The sequence below is a fragment of the Taudactylus pleione genome, unplaced genomic scaffold, assembly GCF_031769625.1.
Source record: "Taudactylus pleione unplaced genomic scaffold, aTauple2 ptg000077l, whole genome shotgun sequence".
Lineage (NCBI taxonomy): Eukaryota > Metazoa > Chordata > Amphibia > Anura > Myobatrachidae > Taudactylus > Taudactylus pleione.
The window spans coordinates 2809316-2825925 of record NW_028284479.1 but is presented as its reverse complement, the minus strand read 5'-3'; the positions used below and the strand labels follow the sequence as shown (position 1 = coordinate 2825925).

Genomic DNA, 16610 nt, shown 5'->3' with positions numbered 1-16610 from the left:
CCCTGATTAGATTATATGCACATTATTATTTATGGAAAGCTGGTGAAAAGCTCAGCTAACTGTTGAGGCTCTCCTCTGCAGGTATCTGGCTTTATGTATAACAAATAAAGGAAAAATGACAAAACACAGAAAAGTGCAAACAAAAGGTGCATAATGAAAAGTGTAAATACATTTTCAATGGCCCTCCTGCACCAGTAAGCCAATGTATGGCTGCAGCTATATGAGAAAGACATATACATTTTAGAAACCTTCCACCGGAGGACAGAAAGTATTCCTACTGTACCTGGGGTTCTTCCTGATATCATCTAACTGGCCAACAACATGGGACACATTGGTACGAATCATTTTGAATGCAATGTCCTCTTCTCCCATAATTTCAAATCTTGACAAAAGAAAAATAAAATAGAGAGAATGTTCTTAAACCATGGAATGTAACTATATCTCAATCATATGCTGGGCCTCAGCTACCATTAATTATGTTATATACATTTTATACAATAATTCTGACTTCCTTCTAAACTCCTTTTGTTTAGCATTGGCTCAAACACAACACATATAGGCTAACATTACCTGTATTTATTCTTGTCCTTGTATGCTTTACGTATCAGATCAGTTACCGGTTTACAATTAATTGCCAGCTGTTTGGTTACAGGAGGCTGCAAAACAAGCAACATATATTTCAAGTAGGGCTAGTAGCACAGACATGCAAAATGTGCCTTGAGTTACTTAAATATTGTAAATCTCATAAGGATTATACCAGTACAATGGGGGAGATCTACCAAGAGACAATTTGAAGAAGAAAGGTTTGGGAGATTCCATATTGATTTTGCAAATTGCCCTTTAAACAGGACTCCCCCCTGCTCTTCACTTCACAGTGCAGGATGGAATGATGTCTGTGGTTGTGAGATGTATCAAGATTTTTGGATGTTTGAAAAAGTGGAGATTTACATAGAAAATGTTGCCATTAGTAATTTAAGTGTAATGCCACAGAAACAAAAACACATAAAAGGTTTAAAAAAAAATAAATGAAACTAAATATATATTTACCAAATTTGGATCATAATAAGACTCTTGTGTTGTTGTTGCAATGGAATCTTCAGTGCTGTTTAATTGGAGTGATTTGGAGCAGTTAATGAGCATATGTTCTAAGCCAGTCAGATCCTATGAGGACAAAACAGTGAACTTATACAGATGTTTTCAGAAATGTAACTTGACAATATAATGCATATATAACTGGGGACATTAATGTTCAGCTGTCCTCAGCTGTTTGTCTCAGTATTTGACATATCCCAGCTGGAATTAGTCTCTGAAGCACATAGGCAAGGGCTACACTAGTGGTTTTCAGTACAAAGACTGTGGGCCCGATTCAGCTTCAGACGTAATAGCTAAGATGCTCGCAAGCAACTTAGCTATTCAATATGTGCTGTAATGCTAATGCAGCACGAGGCATCACGCCTCCTGCTGCATTATGTATCCGAGCTGTGTTGTCCAACGCAGCATCAGATACTCTGCGGACCATCAGCCGGCTAAGGTGACCCATGAGGTCACGCAGACGGCCGTCGCAGTTGAGAGGAAGAGGCCAGGAAATCTCCATCAGCCAACGGGGATTCTGGCCTCTTCCCTCCCACCCAACGGCGGCAACACGGCTCCGTTTCAGGTAACATAGGCTGTCGTCGCCCCCTCCCCGCCCCCAAACGGCAGCAGTATGTCAATCACTGACAGTCTACTGCCAGTTTATACGCTGGCTCGCAGATCCATTTTGCACATGCGCAGAACGGGTCTGGCGCCTGCGCAGATTCCCAATCATTGGGAATATGCGTTCAGCAGTGCATTAGTGTGCACTGCTGAATTAGGCCCTGTGTTTGCTTATATAAGACAAGTGACCGGCAACCAATAACATCGGCCCGGCGACAAGGGGGGGGCTAAGGGGACACTCATACCGGGCCCCATGGATCAGAGGGGCCCTGACGATCAGAAACAGAATAAACGTCGGGCCCTGCTGCTACCCCAGTCTTGTTGATGAGCCGCTGATCCCTGCTGTTGTTGGGATTCCCGCTGCTGGTGCCTGGTGCTGACGATGGGAGGAGACCCCGTGAGCAGTACTGAATAGCTGTCACTGCGGCTGCCGGGACAGAGAGGGAAGAGCCATGCTGCCAGCAGATGAAGGAGGGTGACTCCTGTACCCTAGAGGGAAGCCCCGCTGACAGATGCGCTCATCATGAGGATGGACCCACTGAAAAGACCCCCGGCACGGAGGACCCTGATGGTGCAGGCAGCATGTGGGAAGCCCCACTGCAGGAGAGCTGTTACAGTAACAGCAATCCTGCCGAAGCTCCGCCCACTGACAACTCCCCCCCCCACTCTTCTTTTCTTGGGTCCCTCCTGCTTTCTTCCTGTTCCTACACACTAGAAACACCCCTGACAACCCCCCACTCGCGGCACCTCTAGCCCCCCCCACTTGTGACACTCCTGACACCCCCCCCCCACACACACTCCTCTTCCACCTCCTTAGTGGTCCAGCAGAAGATTAAGCGACAAAGCCAAGACCCAGCATGAAGGTGGAAGTGACTGTGTTATTTCATTTTTAACACATTACTTGACTTTGATGCCAACAACGTTTCAGTTATTAAAACTGTCCACAGCTTACAAACAAACATACATTTATATACACTCCATTACTCACCCCTCGTGTATCGCTGGCTTCCCGGGACGGGACTGCCCACCCGCCCGTGGTCACCTCCTACTGACGTCATCGCGCAAACGTCCTGACGCAGCCCGTTAGCTTGTGTGACCCATCACCATGGTTACTACAGCGTCTATGCAATACACAGTGTTAAACCAATTACAGATCATAAAGTAGCTCTATACAGTATTCTACAGGCCACTAAAAAGAAGCTAACAAATAGGTTAAAAGGAAAATAGATTATAAATGCGTTTTTACATATATAATATATAATTCCTAGCCTCATATAATATAGGATTAATCCTAGGGCTAACTGTACCAAAATGACCTATATTGTATGGTTCATTAAACATAATTAAGTATTACAGGAAACAACCATAGAGAATAGTTTCATTGAGACCTTTGGGATATGAAACTTCTAGTCTAGCTATCCATCTAGCCTCACATTGGAGTAACTATATATTTTAGAGATGAAACATCCATTAAATAGCATCCGATACAGAATGATAGATCATGTGGAGCCTACATTACGAGGTGGAAATAGATCTTTAAAGTTACTCCAATGTGAGGCTAGATGGATAGCTAGACTAGAAGTTTCATATCCCAAAGGTCTCAATGAAACTATTCCCTATGGTTGTTTCCTGTAATTCTTAATGAACCATACAATATATGTAATTTTTGTACAGTTAGCCGTAGGATTAATCCTATATTATATGAGGCTAGGAATAATATATTATATATGTAAAAACGCATTTATAATCTATTTGCCTTTAACCTATTTTTTAGCTTTTTTTTAGTGAGCCTGTAGAATACTGTATAAAGCTACTTTATGATCTGTAATTGGTTTAACACTGTGTGTTGCATAGACGCTGTAGTAACCATGGTGATGGGTCAACACAAGCTAACGGGCTGCGTCAGGACGTTTGCGCGATGTCGTCAGTAGGAGGCGACCACGGGCGGGTGGGTAGTCCCGTCCCAGGAAGCCAGCGATACACGAGGGGTGAGTAATGGAGTGTATATAAATGCATGTTTGTATATGTTTGTAACCTGAGGACAGTTTTAATAATTGAAACGTTGTTGGCATCAAAGTCCAGTGTTTGATTTGTTATTTGAGTCCTGAGTGCCGCACCTTGGATGAATACTGTATGTATATTTTTTGTGAGGGCACCGACTGCAGATGGGACATATTGTTGGGCGTGCCGGACCATTAACTATTGTATTTGAAGCACTTATCTGGAACAAGGCACCCAGTACTGCGTTTACACACTGACCTCTCATGTATCTACCAGTTTGGTTTCTAGTATTTTAGCCAGTCATACTACAGTTTTTTTGTCTTTATGTTTAGTAGCACTATTTTGCACTTTACTAGCAACGACTCTTTGCACTAAATGCGCAGCACTTTATAAGGCAATGAGAATTTTGTTTCATTGAAGAATACAATATTATTTGGTTCATTACCAGTTTGTAGCAATTATTATCTGGTGGCTTACAAATGGCGGAGGCACAAGATCAACTTAGTCATCTACAATATTCTATTGGTGATTTTCTAACGTTTTCTGAATCAGAAGCAGAGGCTATTGTATGTGCTAAAGGTATTAATGATGAAGCTGAATCTATGGGCCTGATTCAGAGCCGCTCGGAAGCGGCCGCTCGTTCGTTCCGAGCGATGTTTGCCCAACTGCGCATGCGTACGGATCGTTATACGCATGCGCGAACCAGTCAGTGCGGTCGAAAATAGTGTGCTCGCAAAATAGCGAATGCCTGCTAATTTGAGTGACAGGATGAGGCGTTTGTGGGTGATAACAGGGGAAGGTGCTTGAAAACGGGGAGTGGAGATCCGAACGCAGGCGTGCCAAACGGTCAAAACGGGCGTTTTAAGGGTGTGCATAATTAACAAAGCAGCGTCATTGACCACGTCACTTGGTTGTCTTTTAGCCTGAACTGCTCGCATGATTGCGGTAGGAAAATGCTACCACAAGCACTGCGAGCAGTTCATAAGCCTTTCGATGTACTCGATTAATCAAATAAATAGCGGAGATGACGTATGACGCGAGCGGCCAGGGGGCGTTTTTTCCAAAATAGTGAGCGCATGTTTCGTTCGCTCTTTCATACAGAGGCGTCAACAGACCGCAAAGAGCGAGCGCTTAATTTAAATAGCCAGCCCCTTTTTCTGAACGAGCATCCGGCTCTGAATCAGGCCCTATATCGGTGGACTTTATTTATAAAGACTCATTGCGTTTAAAGAAGAAATAGATTTTTATTTGCACAGTTTGTAACTGAGTGATTATTATAAATCCAAAAAAATTCCAAGGGGATTTAGAGTTAAAAACTGTCCAACGATTGGCCGGTATGACCCTCTTTTTTTGTAGACGTTGGACAGCCATTTTAAATAAATGTTCGTTGGATTTGCTATTATTGGTTTTCGAACAATCTACAAAAGAATTGGAAAATGTTAGATCTAAGATATCGGCCTTTGAGACAATACATATGCCAATCCTGATTAATGATAAAGAGATGGACTGGATGGATAAATTGAAACAACAAATCTCCCAGTACAAGAAAGATCTTACTAAATTTAAAAAGGAGAAATTACTTAAGGTCGAGTTAGACTACGAAAAACATACTGTGTATAAATGGATCTCCAGTAATAACACTCAGGGGGAAAGACTCCCATTTTTTAGGAGAAATAGAAAACAATTTTCCCGGTTTGAGACAGATTCCTCACAGGAAACGGGCAGCTCTAATAATGAGTCTGATAAACAAGATACAGCATCTGGCCCTTTAAGAGTGGTCACAAGAGCATCAAAATTCGACAAAAGTGGAGGCATCTTAGAAGAGGGGGGCAGTACAAGAGAAAGAGACAAAGTGGGGAGACCACCTCTTGCGAGAAGGACTTAGTTATTTAATCTGTCCTCATATGAATTGTCTAATAGTGAATTTAAATTACTCAGTAAAGGTTTATCCTTTGTCCCGTCGGTGCCCTTTGAAGAGTTTCGTTGGAATATTGAAAAACATGCCTTACATCGTAAATTAAAACTCAGAGATTTTTTTAATAATGACTCATCAACATCACAGAGTCATGATACAATACCTAGACAATTGAAACAATTCCGTCCAGGATCTAATTTTGATCCTCTATCGAATAACTCAAGTATCAAAACATACATGAGAATGAGAATGCTGGAGCAAGATGTACAAAGGGACATACATAATTCTAAACCCCATCATCCTAATCTGACTAAATTGGAATGTCAGGCTTTTCATTATTAGATAATGAATGCACTTATTACAATTCGCCCAGCGGATAAAGGTGGAGCGGTGGTCCTACAGGATCTCAAGGACTATAAAATTGAGGCTAATCGTCAACTTTCTGACCAACAAGTATATAGAAAACTAACAAGTGATCCCACTCAGACTTGTAAAAAACGCCTTAAGGAGGTATTACTTAGAGCTGTTGATATGGGATTTATTTCATCCAAAGTTATGGACACTTTGATCCCAGAATATCCTCTTGTCCCCCTCTTTTACACTATGCCAAAAATACACAAAAATTTGGACCCACCCCCACGACGTCCGATAATTTCAGCCAGGGGATCTTTGCTGCAACCGACTGCTGTGTTTTTAGACTCTTTACTTCAGCAAGAAAAAAACTTTTCTATTAAATACAACTACATTTCTGAATAAATTAAGATCTCTGGACACATTACCGGAGGACTGTTGGCTTGTGAGCATAGATGTGGTTAATTTATATACCTCGATACCACACGATTTGGGGATGCTATCTGTTAAGAACTTTTTATTGAAGAGTAGTATATTTAATAACTCAGTAATTGAAGTTATTTTGTTGCTTTTGGAGATCATTCTCAATAATAACTATTTCCTCTATGATAAGCAATTTTTTGTGCAGACAAAGGGATGCGCGATGGGTTCTAGCGCAGCTCTATCGTATGCAAATATTGTGATGTTTGCTATAGAACAGGAAGCTTTCTTTCAGGATTCCAAAATATCGGATCAGATTATATTATTTTCACGTTTCATAGACGATTTATTTTTGATATGGAGCGGTGACAAAGAGACCCTCGTTACATTAATTGAGTCATGTAATCAGAAAGAGGGTCCTATCAAATTTACGTACAATATCAATCAATATGAGATAATTTTTTGCAATGTAAAAGTTTCAATTGACAGGGGTAACATTGTTACCTCTGTTTACTCTAAACCGACTGATCGAAACAACTTACTGCAGGCACAAAGTTGCCATCCTAAATATCTCATAAGGGGTTCACCGTACTCGTAAATGATCCGCATAAGACGGATCAATAGCGATTTACAACAGGCTGTTGTACAAATTGACCAATTAATACAAAAAAATTTAAACAGAGGATATTCCCTGACCTCTCTGAAAGAGGCCAAAGCTAAGGTTTTGGATCTAGATAGAGATTCTTTGCTAAAGAAAAAAATTTACAGACAAGACAGTTAATACCAAGTTCCCTTGGGTCAACCAGTTTAATGTAAAATCATCTGTAATCAATAGAAATAGTAAAAAGCATTGGTCGTTGTTATCCTCTGATGAGAAGTTGTGTCTAGCCGATGTGAAACTAATGCCTTGTTATTCAAGAGGCAAAAATCTACGCGATTATCTAGTGAAGGCTGATATTGCTAGTAAAGTTAAAAATCCAAAAAGGAAATTGGGGTGCATTAGATGTACGTGTGTTACATGTCAATTCCTTATCTCTGGTGATTCATTTGCCCACCCTCATACGGGTAAAAATATTAAGATCCATAATTTATTGGATTGTAACTCTAATTTTGTGATCTATCAGATTTTATGCCCATGTGGGTTATTTTATATAGGAAAGACGTAAATTCAAAGAGCATATGTCAGCTCATCGGTCAGCCATTAGGAATTATTAACTACGGGTAGAAGTGACCAACCGGTCGCTCGGCACTTTTTAGAGATGAAACATCCATTAAATAGCATCCGATACAGAATGATAGATCATGTGGAGCCTACATTACGAGGTGGAAATAGATCTTTAAAGTTACTCCAATGTGAGGCTAGATGGATAGCTAGACTAGAAGTTTCATATCCCAAAAGTCTTAATGAAACTATTCTCTATGGTTGTTTCCTGTAATACTTAATTATGTTTAATGAACCATACAATATATGTAATTTTGGTACAGTTAGCCCTAGGATTAATCCTATATTATATGAGGCTAGGAATTATATATGTAAAAACGCATTTATAATCTATTTTCCTTTAACCTATTTGTTAGCTTCTTTTTAGTGAGCCTGTAGAATACTGTATAGAGCTACTTTATTATCTGTAATTGGTTTAACACTGTATTGCATAGACGCTGTAGTAACCATGGTGATGGGTCACACAAACTAACGGGCTGCGTCAGGACGTTTGCGCGATTACGTCAGTAGGAGGCGACCACGGGCGGGTGGGTAGTCCCGTGCCGGGAAGCCAGCGATACACGAGGGGTGAGTAATGGAGTGTATATAAATGTATGTTTGTATGTATATGTTTGTAACCTGAGGAGAGTTTTAATAACTGAAACGTTGTTGGCATCAGTGTTTGATTTTTATATGAGTCCTGAGTGCCGCACCTTGGATGAATACTGTATGTATTCATCCAAGGTGCGGCACTCAGGATGAATACATACAGTATTCATCCAAGGTGCGGCACTCAGGATGAATACTGTATGTATTCATCCTGAGTGCCGCACCTTGGATGAATACTGTATGTATGTATATATATATATATATATATAAATATATGTGTGTGTGTATATACCTTATATGTATATATGTGTGTGTCTATATACACCACTGTTCAAAAGTTTGGGGTCACTTAGAAATGTCCTTCTTTTTGAAAGAAAAGCACAGTTTTTTTTCAATGAAGATAACATTAAATTAATCAGAAATACACTCTATACATTGTTAATGTGGTAAATGACTATACTAGCTCCAAACGTCTAGTTTTTAAAGGAATATCTACATGGGTGTATAGAGGACAATTTCCAGCAACCATCACTCCAGTGTTCTAATGGAACATTGTGTCTGCTAAGCGTGTTAGCAGACTAATGGATGATTAGAAAACCCTTGAAAACCTTTGTGCAATTATGTTAGCACAGCTGAAAACAGGTTTGCTTGTTAGAGAAGCTATAAAACTGACCTTTCTTTGAGCTAGTTGAGTATCTGGAGCATCACATTTGTGGGTTCGATTATACTCTCCAAATGGCCAGAAAAAGAGAACTGTCGTGTGAAACTCGACAGTCTATTCTTGTTCTTAGAAATGAAGGCTATTCCATGCGAGAAATTGCCAAGAAACTGAACATTTCCTACAACGGTGTGTACTACTCCCTTCAGAGAACATCACAAACAGGCTCTAACCAGAGTACAAAGAGAAGTGGGAGGGCCCCGTGCACAACTGTGCAAGAAGACAAGTACATTAGAGTCTCTAGTTTGAGAAATAGACACCTCACAAATCCTCAACTGGCAGTTTCAGTAAATGGTACCCGCAAAACGCCAGTGTCAACATCTACAGTGAAGAGGAGACTCCGGGATGCTGGCCTTCTAGGCAGAGTGGCAAAGAAAAAGCCATATTTGAGACTGGCCAATAAAAGGAAAAGCTTAATATGGGCAAAAGAACACAGACATTGGACAGAGGTATATTTAAAAAAAATTGTTATGGACAGACAAATTGAAGTTTGAGGTGTTTGGATCACACGGAAAATTTGTGAGATGCAGAACAAGTGAAAAGATGCTGGAAGAGTGCCTGACGCCATCTGTCAAGCATGGTGGAGGTAATGTGATGGTCTGGGGCTGCTTTGGTGCTGGTAAAGTGGGAGATTTGTAGAAGGTAAAAGGGATTTTGAATTAGGAAGGCTATCACTTCATTTTGCAACGCCATGCCATACCCTGTGGACAGCGCTTATTGGAGCCAATTTCCACCTCCAACAGGACAATGACCCAAAGCACACCTCCAAATTATGCAAGAATTATTTAGGGAAGAAGCAGGCAGCTGGTATTCTGTCTGTAATCGAGTGGCCAGCGCAGTCACCAGATCTCAACCCCATTGAGCTGTTGTGGGAGCAGCTTGACCGTTTGGTACGCAAGAAGTGCCCATCAAGCCAATCCAACTTGTGAGAGGTGCTTCAGGAAGTGTGGGGTGAAATTTCTTCAGATTACCCCAACAAATTAACAGCTAGAATGCCAAAGGTCTGCAATGCTGTAATTGCTCCAAAAGGAGCATTCTTTGACCAAAGCAAAGTTTGAAGGACAAAATTATTATTTCAAATAAAAATCATTATTCTAACCTTGCCAATGTCTTGACTATATGTTCTATTCATTTTGCAACTCATTTGATAAATAAAAGTCAGTTTTCATGTAAAACACGAAATTGTGTCTGGGTGACCCCAAACTTTTGAACAGTAATATATATATGTGTGTGTGTGTGTATGCATACATTTCTCTATCTGTATTCATTGTGTGTGTGTGGACCTGGCATGTGTGTTTGGAGGAGGGGCCAAGGAGGATGGGGGGGGGGTTGGAGGCCCCAGAGATAAAAGTGTACTGGGCCCCAAGATTCCTGTTGCCGGCCCTGAACAACATACTGTGGGACCAGCTAAAAAATTAACCAAATGTCACATGTCTAGCTCATGTGATATACCGCAAATAATTCTACAACTAAAGTTCTGTAGTATAGTCCTGCCCTGAGTCTCTGGAGGGGAGGCTGGGTGCTGGAGGGACATTAAGAAAGCTGTCTGACTGATGACATGCGGGGAAAAAACATAAATCTATTCCTAACCAAACCTTAAAATGTAATAAATGTAAATCACATGACACATAACCACAGAGTTTAAAAGACTGTCTTTATCCAACAGAAGCCAAGCTGTCATGAAGAAACCAGGTGTGAATGAGTACATATATCCCATCATTCAGTAGCATGTAGCAACAAATGGCTATTTTAATTGGCTAAAACAGTCAAATACTGTCATTTAAAGACACTTTAATTAAAAAAACTTCAATACACATTTCTAACACCCACCTGCAATCTTAAAAACATCTGTCCCACTTATATAGCACCCCCATATGGCTGTCCCACTCATATAGCACCCCCATATGCCTGTCCCACTCATATAGCACCCCCATATGCCTGTCCCACTTATATAGCACCCTCATATGCCTGTCCCACTCATAGCACCCCCATATGCCTGTCCCACTCATAGCACCCCCATATGCCTGTCCCACTCATAGCACCCCCATATGCCTGTCCCACTCATAGCACCCCCATATGCCTGTCCCACTCATAGCACCCCCATATGCCTGTCCCACTCATAGCACCCCCATATGCCTGTCCCACATCAATTAAACCTTTTTCCTGCACTTTTTTACCCCCAAAATGACAGTTATTGGCCAAATTAAGCTAATTAAAAAATTATTTCTGCCTAATTAGTCATTAATGAGGGTGTCACAGTGATTCTGAACCAAGTTCTGACACTTTTACCTTAAAATATGGATTTTCCCCAACTTTTCACCTGCTCAGGAGGTGGGGAAAACTAATTTGCACAAAATGCACGTCAAAATTCCCACCCGCGAAAACTGTAGCTAAGCGCGGGATAGGACGTTAAGTATAAATTTGCAAAAAAATGCTGATAGCAGCTAATTGAATCCCCACCCCCCCCCATAGTTATTTAAAATAACTGTCGACATTGTGGTGTTGAAATTATTAACATCATCATCCCAAAAAATTATATATATTTACCTTAAATGGAGGATATTGGATAAAATGTGTACGTAAAGTAAGTTCTGGCTCCAGTTGCTCCCTGACAGTTTACAAGCAAGATGGCTCAGAACCATACAAAATAGAGACTTATATTGCCGGCTAAAGGCCTATTATGTTTGTCAGGATATTATCTAAGTAACTTTTGTAAACCAGGTCTTAGTTGTAAATGGTGCATGTTGTTTTCTGTTCACTATAACATGGATATTTGGAAATTATTTAACCTGTAACATAGGTCACTGAAATATGGGGTGTATGTTTACATGACCATTTATAGCAAACGCCGGCCTTTTGGAGCAGATTCACAACACTTATAGTAGTACCCTTGTTTCATCTTATTGACAGTTAAAGGCATAACAAGCACCTGTAAACTTAGAGGTAACTGGTGTATTCTGGTAGCCAACGTTCGGATCTCTCTGTCAGAGAGTACTCCTGACCCATCAGTGTCCACTTCATGGAAAATCTGGGAGATGTTTAGTGGTTGGATGGCACTCATTAGATAGTAGAAAAAGGAGAATGCAAACTGCATATCTTCTGAGTGACGCACTTTATGAGCAGACGTCTTGTCAAATTCTGCTGGATATCTGCAAAGGTGAAAAGGAAGATTACACCATAAAGGGTACAGGAGGCATTAAACTAGAGACATTTCCAAGAGTAAACTGCTGCAGATAGAGGAAACCTCCAATCACTGGAATTGCTGTTATGCAGATGCTGCTCACAAGCTGGATAGTGATATCAGGTCATTTCCCTGCCCTCATCTCTCCCCCAGAGAGACAATAAGCGGCACTTCTCATTACCGGATGTTATGGAAAGAAAAAATACCATTTGTCCTTATCAACATTATACATAAACTAGTTGGGAACTTTTGTTCAAAATGTAACACTACTGTATAACATCAAACCTCAAATGGGATTTTAAAGTTTTACTGTGTTCCCTCTGTTTCTACTGGCTGATTGCCTGGATTTTATGCTCATTTTTATCAGCGACTTATCACTAGGCTTTTCACTCTGCTAATTTAAAGCAAGCACTTAAACCTGTCATCAAGTAGCATCTCAGCCATTGCCAGACCATTCTCACTGATTACATGGCAATTTGTATTGGCTGAAGGAGGCCTGGGCATTTCCCTTGCAGTACTATGCTGTAGTACTGTATATCAGATGCTGGCATGCCATTTATCAAGTGAACTGTCGACGGTGAGTATGCTGTCGTTTTATTGTTCCATTTATGTCAGCACAGTAACTAAGGCGGAAAAGAGTTACTGTACTTTATATGGTGCGAGTGTGTGTGTATGGTGTCACTGTTATGAGATCAGTGGTTTATAAGTAATTGTTTTTTTGTGTGAGGTGTTTTTTGGGATGTGGTGACAAACACCTGAATCTAGATGCCTCTATTTTCATTTGCAGTTTTTGGTGTAATTTTTCCTGATCCCTGAAAAAATTTATACTTGGGGTTGACTGTATTGACGTAGTCTGATCAGGATTAGAAAGGTCACTGGAGAAGATGCCAAGTTTGTCCTATCAGTTTACAGCTTAAGCTTCTAGGTGAGAGATCAGAGGAATATAGGAAGTTAACCACTTGCCTGGCATGGTCGTATCAGATACGACCAGTCAGAAATGCCCACTGGGCAGCTGCGGGAAGCTAATCTTCTTGCAGCCGCCTATATAAAAGGGACCTCCTGGTCCCTCTACACCCTCAGCTCCCCCTCCTTCATGTCCCGATCACTGCTGGCCACAGTGATCGGGCACCCGGCATCATCCCCCTCCCAGCGTGGTTGCTGCTGTGTCTCAATCACTGTGGCCAGCAGTGATCGGGTAGCTGGCTTCACCCCTCCCGGACCGTTCAAAGAAGGTAGTAGCCGCTGCTCCTTGTAGTCGCTGCGGCTGCTGCAGTATGTCCAGCCGGCGGCACCCTCCTCCCAGCATAGCTGCTATCAGTGATAGCAGCAGCCCAGCTCCTAACATCCGCTGCAGCTGCTGAACTGTTCCCTCCCTTTCCGCCAGGTTAACAGTGCCGTTGTCAGCAAATATATCAGCGCCGCCCTGCCCCCCATGTGCCCGATCACTCCTGGCAACAGTAATCGGTGTGTGTGTGTATATACAGTCAGGTGCATAAATATTGGGACATTGACAGAATTTTCATATTTTGGCCTCTATTCACCACCACAATGGCTTTGAAATGTAAAAAACAAGATGTGCTTTAACTGCAGACTTTCAGGTTTAATTTGAGGGTAATTACATCCAAATCAGGTGAACGGTGTAGGAATTACAACGGTTTCTATATGTGCCTCCCACTTTTTAAGGGGCCAAAAGTAATGGGACTATCAACTCAAAAGCTATTTCATGGACAGGTGTGGGCTATTCCCTCGTTATTTAATTATCAATTAAGCAGGTAAAAGGTCTGGAGTTGATTCTAGGTGTGACATTTGCATTTGGAATCAGTTGCTGTCGACTCTCAATATGAGATCCAAAGAGCTGTCACTATCAGTGTAGCAAGCCATCATTAGGCTGAAAAATCAAAACAAACCCATCAGAGAGATAGCAAAAACATTAGGTGTGGCCAAATCAACTGTTTGGAACATTCTTAAAAAGAAAGAACTCTGCAACACCAAAAGACCCGGAAGACCACGGAAAACAACTGTGGTGGATGACAGAAGAATTATTTCCCTGGTGAAGAAAAACCCCTTCACAACAGTTGGCCAAATCAAGAACACTCTCCAGGCGGTAGGTGTATATGTGTCAAAGTCAACAATCAAGAGAAGACTTCACAAGAGTGAATAGAGAGGGTTCACCACAAGATGTAAACCACTGGTGAGCCACAAAAACAGGAAGACCAGATTAGAGTTTCCCAAACAACATCTAAAAAGCCATTACAGTTCTGGAACAACATCCTATGGACAGATGAGACAAAGATCAACTTGTACCAGAGTGATGGAAGAGAAGAGTATGGAGAAGGAAAGGAACTGCTCATGATCCAAAACATACCACCTCATCAGTGAAGCATGGTGTTGGTAGAGTCATGACGTGGACATGTATGGCTGCCAATGGAACTGGTTTCCCTTGTATTTATTGATGATGTGACTGCTGACAAAAGCAGCAGAATGAATTCTGAAGTGTTTCGGGCAATATTATATGCTCATATTCAGTCAAATGCTTCAGAACTCATTGGACGGCGCTTCACAGTGCAGATGGACAATGACCCGAAGCATACTGCAAAAGCAACCAAAGAGTTTTTTAAGGCTAAAAAGTGGAATGTTATGCAATGGCCAAGTCAATCCCCTGACCTGAATCCGATTGAGCATGCATTTCACTTGATGAAGACAAAACTGAAGGGAAAATTCCCCAAGAACAAGCAGGAACTGAAGACATTTGCAGTAGAGGCCTGGCAGAGCATCACCAGGGATGAAACCCAGCGTCTGTTGATGTCTATGCGTTCCAGACTTCAGGCTGTAATTGCCTGCAAAGGATTTGCAACAAAGTATTAAAAAGTGAAAGTTAGATTTAGGATTGTTTAGTTTGTCCCATTACTTTTGACCCCTTAAAAAGTGGGAGGCACATATAGAAACCATTGTAATTCCTACACCGTTCACCTAATTTGGATGTAACTACCCTCAAATGAAATCTGAAAGTCTGCAGTTAAAGCAAATCTTGTTTGTTTCATTTCAAAGCCATTGTGGTGGTGAATAGAGGCCAAAATATGAAAATTCTGTCAATGTCCCAATATTTATGCACCTGACTGTATGTGCGAGTTCTTCTAATACATATCTGATAATTATACAATAATAAAGTATGAAACTCCAGCATTTTATTTTTTTCGGGGGTGGTGGTGGTTGGACCATTACTGCATCCAGGCAATGGTCAACAGGAGGCACTGATAGCGGGCCAAAGATGTAGGCCACATGACTGTAGTCTGGAGTCTGCTGGATCTGTGGTTGCAGTGAGTCTCTCACTCAGAAGACTTGCTGTACCTGCACATTGCAGTTAGGTGGGCACTTCCTGAACTGTCTGCCAAGCATGTTAGATCTTATCTTCTCACAAGCCCTGCTATGATTGGCAGAGGATTCAGAATGATGCTGTTCATTGTCACTATTGCAGGCAGTGCTGCTAGGACTGGCCGGCATTATATATTTGGCAAACCCAAATTTATTTCTCCAAAAATTTGCATTTACAAAAATGCGGTGTTCATTTTTTAATTTTTTTTAATGAATAGAAAGTGTTATTCTCTGCTTACTTGCAAACCACAGTACTTGCCTCGCATTACAAAAAAAACTGCATTTCAAATGAAAACTCTCAAGAATCAATCTACCTCTGATTTTAGCAAATCACATTGCTACAAATATAAAACACTTAAGTGTCTCTGTATACAAAAACAACTGCAGTTATACTGTTAACCATTGCAGTAAAATAAGATAACATTTTATAAATGTTTACATAGTAATAGTTGGTAACACTATTTACCTACAGGCTGCTAATGCCAGTAAGATGTGTTTATGTTTCTTCATGATCATCACAATACTATGTACACTGACTATAACTGCAGTAAGTTATGAAGGGGGATCTCCTTCAGTGCCAGCCACCTGGTGACAATGTATACTCACAAGTCCTGCAGATCCTGCATAACGATACGGTCAATCATGTGTGGCATGTGAGCAGGAACTTTCCGAGATGTGAAGCCAAATTTACTATTAAGGAGTTTATTCACATAACGGAGGGAATCGGCAAATGTGTCTTGAAGTTTCCTGCCAACTTGCTTGCCATCAGTGACGTAAGACAGATCCCGTAATAATGCATCTGTCTCCTGCAGAAGAGCATGATTAATTGATGGGCTTTGTGTGATCATACAACTGAAATCATTTATCACAACAGCACTCAGGTTACCCAACAGGATCAAGTAGGTGCAGACAGTAATCATGCAGTATGTGTAAATGTCAACCCTGATCCAATCAGCTGTTCCATGAACTTATATTGCTTTATCATAAAGCTTTAGTTCCACAGCCTTTAGGATTACAGGAAATTCTGCAATCAGACATAAGGCAATGTTTTACAAAACTTTTACTTGAGCACTCTTTGTAGGCATTGTTCTACAGCAGTGATTCCCAAGTCCAGTCCTCAGGGACTCTTAACAGTGCATGTTTTACA

At 41.1% G+C, this 16610-nt stretch overlaps 1 protein-coding gene across 2 annotated transcripts in view; it reads right to left on the bottom strand.

Annotated features, from left to right (window-relative positions):
• GNPTAB (N-acetylglucosamine-1-phosphate transferase subunits alpha and beta) overlaps positions 1 to 16610 on the bottom strand; it is an 87259-nt gene that overhangs the window by 5707 nt on the left and 64942 nt on the right. For both annotated transcript variants that reach the window (XM_088467837.1, XM_088467838.1), the window contains exons 14-18: positions 16070 to 16269; positions 11840 to 12059; positions 1048 to 1161; positions 571 to 656; positions 284 to 382 (exon numbers count right to left, since the gene is read on the bottom strand). In XM_088467837.1, coding sequence (XP_088323963.1) covers positions 284 to 382; positions 571 to 656; positions 1048 to 1161; positions 11840 to 12059; positions 16070 to 16269 — 719 coding nt within the window. The remainder of the gene's footprint in view (positions 1 to 283; positions 383 to 570; positions 657 to 1047; positions 1162 to 11839; positions 12060 to 16069; positions 16270 to 16610) is intronic.